This window comes from Hyposmocoma kahamanoa, unplaced genomic scaffold (assembly GCF_003589595.1).
Source record: "Hyposmocoma kahamanoa isolate Upper Pololo Valley unplaced genomic scaffold, ASM358959v1 95187, whole genome shotgun sequence".
NCBI classification, from domain to species: domain Eukaryota; kingdom Metazoa; phylum Arthropoda; class Insecta; order Lepidoptera; family Cosmopterigidae; genus Hyposmocoma; species Hyposmocoma kahamanoa.
Window position 1 is genome coordinate 879 of NW_020654984.1, and position 9138 is coordinate 10016.

Sequence of the window (9138 nt, forward strand, 5' to 3'; positions counted from 1 at the left end):
CCTGGGAATATAGGTGTTTCCAAATAAAACTAACATTGTAGAGCAGTCTTAGCAAAACAAGATGTGAAACAATAGAAACCGCCAATATTTAATAACGGCAATGGTTTCTATAGTTTTTCTTATCTTGTTTTCGTATCGTGTGAAAGAGATAGCAGTTACTGCTTTCTATGCTGTGTGAAAGAGGTAGTAGTTACTTGTTTCTACAACGAATATGCGTGCAAAGCAAAAAAAACCTTTTGCTAAGTAAGTCCTACCTATAGAAACACAACTACAATATTATTTTTTGAGAGAATAATTTGTGGCAAATGCTCAATAAAAAATAATAATTTGTCGCCAATGTGCTCAAATATATCTACAGTACACATATACAAATATAATAATCAGTTCTTAAGTTCCGGGACTTCTAAAAGGGAATATCCACATTATTCTTTACATTACTCGAATTTTAGGTTATGTAACCAACTCAATACCGATCACTGCTTATCAATAAGCGAAAACAACGTAGCACTCTTGAGTGGCTTGTACAGTTATCACTAAACAATATCAGGAAATCAATTTACTTTACCTTAATGTTGCCGAGGAAAACGCTCCTAATAATGCAACCTCCACGCCACATTAACGCTATGCTTCCGTAATTAAGATTCCATTTGTTAACCTAAAACACATATTTTAAATGTTCTCACCAAATTGTGATGTGATAATATAAATTATCTTTAAGATAATATTCATCACGAATAATTAAATAGGCATGTTCAAAAAGAATGATCAATTATTTTATAGTGACAAAGACCTGATAGCAGGGGTGAAAGTCAAAGCAAAGGAGTCAAGAAAAAGTGTATACATTAAAAAGAACTGAAACATCCGAAAGGAGTGTCGATTGTACAGGCAGCGTCAAAATCATCCGATGTAACTAACACAAAACATATGCAAATATAAGAGCAAACCTTATATGAATAAACAGTTCTGAAACGAATATCAGTTTCAATTAAGTTACTTGTGGCTGTTTATATGACAGAGCATTTTGGCGCTGAATGTACTCATGACGTAAAAGAACTTTGTTTGACACGTTGTTTGTGCCACCACTCACTTTAGCAGCTTCTCTGAGCAACATGAATCCTTGCGCATAGGATATGACCTTGCTCGCATAAAGCGCTTTACGCAAATGCTCCAAGAATTCCTTCTCATCACCAGTGAAATTGTATGTACAACCTGGGAGAACCTTACATGCTTTCACGCGTTCCTCTGTTTTGGGTGAAGAAAAACTCGTATAAGTCGTACTGCTAATGTATAAAATAGGTACAGTCTATAATATAATAGGTACAGTATAAGCTCTGATACGTTGGGTTTTGGATCGTTGTTATTGAAAGCTCTTTAAATCTTATGCAAGCAAGCTTTTGACCCTGTACATTCCTCCAAAGATTTTAAATTAACGACTTTTACTGTTAAACAAAGAAGAAAATAAAAACATTGAATATAAATGGTTTAGTAACTAGATAATAAAAGAAAGTGAGAAAAGTGCACTGCAGATGTTAGTTATCACACCTATAATTGCAGATTGCTTTTTTAAAGTCGCAGTCAGTTGTTACGGCAAAGCAAACAAAAATGAAGTATGTAAAAAAATACCTTTAAGAGCGGAGAGGCATCGCGCGAAGACAGCTTCGCCGATAAGCGTGACAGGTACGCCATACTCCAGCGCGCTGATGCCGGTCCACTTGCCCGTGCCCTTCTGTCCCGCGGCGTCACGGATCTTCGGCAGTAGGTACTTACCTGTCACACATAAGCTTTACGCACTTTAAAAGCGTTAAAAAAAGTTGGGTGGAAATGATAATACAACGTTGAAGTGACTGTTATCAGTACTTGTATGCAGATACGAAACTTTTACTACACATGTCTATACGAAAGTAAAGGTACCTCAGTGTTTTTTTTACATGCACTTTTGAGTATGTACCTTATAAACTTTCATTTAGAGCCAGAATAAAGAAATCCTAAATATTTCATCATAATCTATATTTAATTGCAAGCATTACTGAATTCAAGAACGAATAATTATAGTTATAAATGATACTTTAGATTATTAGATTTACTACGTAAATCATTAAGTGTAGTTTATAAAACGAGTAATAGTTTAGTGTTGATGCGTCTGTAACTAGTTAGCCAGTAATTATACTTACAATTTTACCTCAAACATCCGTTACGGCTTTTCCTTGAGGTAAAATAACGCAACACGAATCACTCATATTTCATTTGAAAATAGAGTCAATTTACATACCATCCGCATCTTTAAAGTTTAAAATGTCCCGAGTGATTTCGATTAGAAAAGAATCCAATTCTCCCTTGTTCCATTCGTCGAAAACTTGTGCCATGTCCTCTTGCTGCATTCCTGTAAAACAACAATGACAAATATTCATTTGACTTGGTTTATTTAATTTCTAAATGGCAACAAAAATAATCCAAGTAACAGCTTTCTATAAGCGAAAGACTCATCGGCGACATCGCGGGCTTTTTGTCAGTGGCTATGGTTATGACTGTTACTTAGTCAAACATAACCACTTACCACATAAGCCCTGTAATTTAATATACATATTTATAACATACCCAACACATCCTTCATAATATGATAAGCTTCACAAATGAGCTGCATGTCTCCATATTCAATTCCGTTATGGACCATTTTGACAAAGTGTCCCGCGCCATCTTCGCCTACCCAGTCGCAGCAAGGCTCATTGTTGACTTTGGCACAGATTGCCTAAAAATATTACTTGTGTGTAGTTAGGTATTAAAATGTAATGATACATACAGTAGAATAACGAAAATCTATACAAACTTCAGATATTTAAATACTGAATAACATAACAGTGACAACCACTTGAATACCTATAAATTATCATAAATGTGGAGGAACAAACCTGAAAAATGGGTTTGACGTGAGGCCACGCAGCAGGGTGACCACCAGGCATCAGCGAAGGCCCATATCGAGCACCGTCTTCCCCTCCACTTACCTAGAAGATTTTATCAAATAAAAGTGGAGAAATAAAAAAAATTTACAACTTATAATGCAGAAACTTTCAATCTTTACTGCTAGTGCACAATACACATGGCAATTGAATACACATCTTGTTTAGAACAAAAATATTGGCTTACTATGACACTACATAATATTGTGTTCTACAATGTAACTATTATTACTAAATGAAAAACACTCTTTGTAATTCAAACTAGAATTATTGAATCAGACTTCCCTAATTTCATGTTACTCAATAAAACAGGTATTGTTTTAATGATGAATTACATCAATTACATTTTCAACACTTACCCCCATGCCTATGTAATAGATACCAGTGGGCTCCAACTCCTTACACCAACGCTGTGTGTCAGTATACTGGGAGTTCCCACCATCAATAATAATGTCACCCTTCTCTAGCAGAGGCACTAACTTCTTCACAAACTCGTCTACAGCAAAACCAGCTAAAAATAAAAAGGATTCAGACTTAGACTTTAGAAAAAATTCCAATTTTTCATTTCAATTCATAAAGATTACATTAAATAATAATTACCCTTTACTAGTAACATAACCTTCCTAGGTTTCTTCAATTTTGCGACCATGTCTTCCAGTGATTTTGCTCCAATTATTTTAGTTCCTTTAGCTTCATTTGCAAGAAATTCATTAACCTAAAAATTTTATGACCTATTGAGGATTATATTATAACATACAAGGCATGAAAATTTCAAACAGTTTAATCATAATAAGCCATTACAAATATTTTATGAAACTCCTGTAAAACCATCTACTATTAAGTGGTTAAAGCATTGAAATACATTTTATTTCATTACCTTAGAAACGGTTCTGTTAAATGCACAAACAACAAATCCATGAGAGTCCATGTTCAAAATCAAGTTCTGGCCCATCACAGCCAGTCCAATAAGGGCAATATCAGCTTTAGACCTACAACAATTAAAAATTAAATAAATAATTATATTCATAGTCTTTAAAAAGCACTAAATTTTTTCAGACATTTCAGAGAATTTCACTAAGAATGTGTAGGTACCAGTGTCCTTTACAATTGTTATTGAAAAAATTAAATAAGAAGCACATTTCCAGAATTATTCATATTCATTGCATTAGTACATCAAAATTTAAGGTAACTCTAAAAACTCCTTTAATAGCAAAAATTTTGCAACTATAGTATTTAACATAAATATGTCTCAGACCTATCCAACAACGTATCACTGAATTCAACCTACCGCAGGATGAAGATTTTTGTTACTTACAAGATACCTTTTTGTTAAAAGGGATTTCAAACAAACTTTTTATTAATTTAAGTTTTATTGGTTATTCATATATATTTTTTTCTCATCAAATTTCTTGACAAAACAGGCTTAAATGAGTGAGTATTAAAGGCCTGTGACATATACAGACAAACAAACAACAAAACTGCAAAGGGGAATCAGTTAGTAATCAGACCATGCATGATTAATTTAAGAACATACAAAATGTTACTAAGTAAATAATAGCTAATATCATATTACTATACTTTAAGACGAATTTAAATTTCTTTTTTATAAATAAATATGCAAAGAGAATTGATTAACATTCAAGTGCATGACATTGAAATGTATAATTCACCTTCAAATAACCTTGTCATATCAACTTTCCAACATTACATTACTATTTTTTAAATTAATTATTGTAAGGCAAGCACATCACCTGGATAATTTAGTCATTATTCATCATCTACTAACAGCCCCTATAGGACAAACACATGGCACATATTGTTAAAGTTATTTTCACACATTAAATAAGCCAAATAGGCTATGAAACTATAAATAAACTTTTCGATCATGATATTGAAAAGAAATTATACGTAATGCACATTTTGTGTACTTTAGGATAAACAATTCATCATATAAGTGCATAACTGTGTGTATCTGCATTATCATTTTAATGTAAAGCCTCAAAAGGATAAATTAATTAATTCTTAATATGTATAAAATCCAAACAAATAAAAAGGTATGGTTTTTAGGAAATATTATATTATATAATCTGAATTAATACTTACTCAGCCATTTCTGTAGATATCTGTAGAAATACAATTTAGGACTTGATTGTATTATAATAGGTTTTTAAGTCTTAGGTGCGCTGAAAAGAAAACAAGGAAAGTTACAATGAAACTAATACAGGTCAGGTTGACCAAATCGAACAATTGTATTGAGCGTGAGAGGACCAGTGACTTCTGACTTCTGAGAACGTAGTGATAACTGATTACATTCTCTTTCACTTATGAGGACTTGCAAGGTGCGAGGGCGAGTATGATGAACGAGCCAGCATTGCAAAATTGCTTACAATACTTTTTTTTTTTTAATATATTGCTGGTCATGGAAACAAAGTCGTTCAGCCGAAGCTGCTTACAACACGGCCGGTAATCTACCTATAGAAAACCGCTCGCAATAGCGGCCATCTTTTTTAATGAATAATGACATTTGTCATTTTTGTTTCCTTGCTGTGATTGGCTGCTGCAGGCGCAGGTAGCCTTTCCGCCATCTTGGGTAGTGATCGTGGTATTTTACACCCTAGATGAATATATGTACTAAAGTATAGATGGCCATCTTAAGGTTTTCATTAAAGTGGCGTCATCTAGTTTACAAGACCCAAACTACCTCGTACTAAACCTATACGCTGGGCTATACGTAGGTATATATATATATATATCTATCTATTTACGTAACCAAATGAAATATTACTTATTTTGTAACAAAATGTTAAATTTTAATTCCGTTAGTTTTCGTTTTTTACGCTGTATTGTAAAAAAAAACAAAAAGTAACGAAATTAAAACTTAACATTATGTTACAAAAAAGATAATGAAAGAAAACAAGCGCAAGTCATATTATATTTTATTTTTTCTTTTTGTGTCGTACATAATAATTGTGCGCTAATTGTTTGATCGGGTCATTTTCGTCCCACACTGTGTTTTTGCCACTTAACAAACTATTGACATCTTTGCACCAGTTATACAAAATGAAGAAAATGCTCCTTTTTAAAATAAACTTTTTTAACTTTATCTCATGTTTATTGCATTTAATAAAATCGAGTGAAACAAGCGAGATGGTAATTAATTCTATATAATTAACAATTTGCGTCGATTCACACCTAGTTTTTAAGATATCTATAGTTATCTCTTCAATATGTATCAAGCACTCCAGCAAACATTTGCTGGGATAGTGAAGAATAGTTGTACTCGTATTTTTTTTCAAAGTTATGAATTTTTGATACTTTTCTTCACTATCCCCTTCTAGCACATTTTTACACTGTGTACAATTATGGGTAATTTTTTTGGAAACTAAATTTAACAGCCATCCACAGCAGTATGCTGCTGCTGCACATTTTTCAATTGCGCTTGGATTTTCATTATTTAATAAATTTTCAACATTTGTTAGTTGTATATTTAAATGATTGCTATCAATTTCTATTGCTTTAGGTAAAGGCCTGGAGATGTTTTGAGTTAAAAAATATTTTAAGCTTTGCAAACAATGACAGTCATCACTCTCGCAATTAGCCCCTAACGACTTAGGCGAAACCATATTATTAATTAAGAGTGCTTTGTACGAAGCCTCAAATAAATTTGACGTTGGCATTACATTTCGTTGCCCATGAGCCCGTATCGAGCCAAAGAAATTCTCAAGCGGGTCTTGGTTGAAATTGCGCAGCAGCACAGATCGCAAACCTAAGCTGTGTAACTTTTTAGTTATTTGCTGAAATGCTTGTAATGTTTTAATCCAGCTAGTAATAGACGGTACCACCTTTGGCTTTGCTTGTGCACTAATAAACTTCATGCTCTTTAGAACAGGCAAACTCTTATGCCATAATTTGTTATGTGGCGATTTTGGTGAGACTGCAGACCTGTACACTTTTCCTTTCACAATTTTGTTGTAGTTTCCATTAACTGAATCGAATAAACGGTCGAAAAATAATAACAGCTCAGCTGTGTCGGTGCTTTCTTGAGGGATCTGGCCAGTTTCTAAAAAAAAAAATGAATTGAATATACTTAGACATTTGATTTACAAGAAATTATAATTTCTAAATATTTTATATGTTTACCTGCTATGAATCCCATGGCCACACTGACAGTTCTACTGAACACTTGTGTGCAGTATTTTACTCTCATCTTAGGGATGAGTTTCGGGATCACATGTCGCGCCGTCAATTTGGGAACTAAACGTAGTCCCTTATATCTAGGGGCTCTTTTGTATAAAGTCTCCAAGTGAGCCCATTTTGCGGTGCGTTTTTGGCCATCTAGGACATACTCTAAATTTTTTGTGATTAGATTGTTTCTTATGCCTTTCATAAGGTGTGGCGGATCATAAATGGGGTAAATTATTCTTTCGTCAATTTCAAAAAAGCCACCTTTAAATTCTTTGTTCTTCTTTACATACTCCTCTTTAGTTTCTTTAATCAATAAATTGATTGCTGCCATATTTGTTGAGCCCTGGTCACATGTGACTGAAAGTACCTTTAGTCCAGTTCCAATTATTTTCTTTAAAATAAGTTTTATTTGCTTTTTTAAGCTGGAGGAACTTGTTGTTCCAGAGCAAAAACTAAATGCGATGGGCTGTTTATATTTTTTAAATACTCCTCTGATCATGAAAACTAGTGCATGGTCAGCAAAAGACTTTGTTCTTTCAGTCCCTTCGTCACAAAATCCCTTTATGCTATCACTTAGCTTATCGTAGGTTAAATTAGCAGCAATGGCCATCTCGTCGAATATGACAGTGCAATATTTATGGCTTTCGGGCATTTTATCCACTCTTTGCTTTAGGTGTCGAAATATGACGTCATTAGGTCCAGGCAACAAAAATGCTTTTGCCATCAACTTATTTAAAGTGCTTTTCTTCGGCAGAACACATATTTGGCTTAGTAACCGGTAAGCCTTTGGACTAGGCTTATACAACGACAAGGCCAGTATTTTTTCATCCAAAGTAAAACGGTGTCCTTTGGGGTGTTTCTTTGACTGCCTTATTTGCATGTCGAAGAAGGTTTTTGCTGCTGGTAATAAGTTTTTAGTCACAGCTCGGTAAGCTTCAGAATGAGTGAATTTTCTGGCTATTTTTAGCTTCTGGATTAATCCAACTTTAGCTTTTTTGCACCTTTTCAGCTCACATTGTGTTTTTGCTATAGTTTTATATAGCTCCCTTTCGGATTGGTGTTCAAACTGATGACCTGTTTTTGCTATAGTTTTATATAGCTGCCTTTTGGATTGGTGTTCAAACTGATGACCTAGAAATAATGAATGGGTATAAATAATTTTTTTATATACTATTTAAGTGGAATCTCATTCCTCCATAAAAAGGTATTAAAAATTTTAAACAGCTCCCCTGAGCATTTTGTTTTTGTCAGTTAGTGACCTCTTTCAATAAGCTGTTGATATATCAGATGACAGAGACTAACCTATAGTGGAGCCACTGGTACTTGTGCTAGGTTGTAAGTCATCTACCACCATGGGCACTGGTCTATCGTCAGTTGCAATTTGTGGTGCACCTGTAGGATCATTTTAAAATTAGCAAATGAATTTATTGTCAATAGTTTATTTAAACAAAAAGTATTCTTCTCAACCTAAAACTATAATTATGACATTACTTCAGAATATTTCATATGCTGGCATATGAAATATTCAGATGTCAGTCATGCCCATGTACCCTTGTTAGTATCCTGTAGATTATCCTTTAACATGTAATTGTTTAAATTTAATATTGTTATTGATCAGTACATAATCACGATCTGAATGAACAAAAGATAAATAATAATTTCATCATACCTGGGAGATGCAGTGTTGGCACAGCTAATCTACTCAATCTATTTTTTGGATAGTGATAAATTTGTTCAAAATGGAGACGGCAAATTCTTCTGCATCTGAACACATAATCATCATCCTCTCCGACAAGACCAGCATTGATGACCCATGTACGAAACTTGTCATAATGAGTAGAAGGGTTTGGGAAGTTATGTAACACCACACCTGTAAAAAAAAATTATTTAGAAATACATCATATTTGAAGTCAATATCTTGGGTTTAATCATTTCAATATTAATACATAAACATGTGCTTGTAGAATATTGGAAAGACGACCTGTGTAGAGTATAAAGT

General features: G+C 33.5%; 2 protein-coding genes across 2 annotated transcripts; both read right to left on the bottom strand.

The window, feature by feature from the left end:
* Nucleotides 1-541: 541 nt before the first annotated feature.
* Nucleotides 542-5306, bottom strand: LOC113238392 (6-phosphogluconate dehydrogenase, decarboxylating). The gene is made up of 11 exons (XM_026475222.1): nt 5223-5306; nt 5058-5137; nt 3832-3943; nt 3555-3669; nt 3314-3465; nt 2907-2999; nt 2596-2746; nt 2270-2380; nt 1624-1767; nt 1088-1242; nt 542-655 (listed from the first exon to the last, which is right to left on the bottom strand). Exons 2-11 carry the CDS (start codon nt 5063-5065, stop codon nt 557-559), a joined length of 1140 nt encoding a protein of 379 aa, XP_026331007.1. The 5' UTR covers nt 5066-5137; nt 5223-5306; the 3' UTR covers nt 542-556.
* Nucleotides 5122-9009, bottom strand: LOC113238393 (the record flags this gene model as incomplete). The annotated part of the gene is made up of 5 exons (XM_026475223.1): nt 5122-5137; nt 6147-7014; nt 7095-8270; nt 8442-8531; nt 8809-9009. Coding segments are annotated over 5 exons (2351 nt in total), but the record flags the coding sequence as incomplete, so codon positions are not given.
* Nucleotides 9010-9138: the final 129 nt, after the last annotated feature.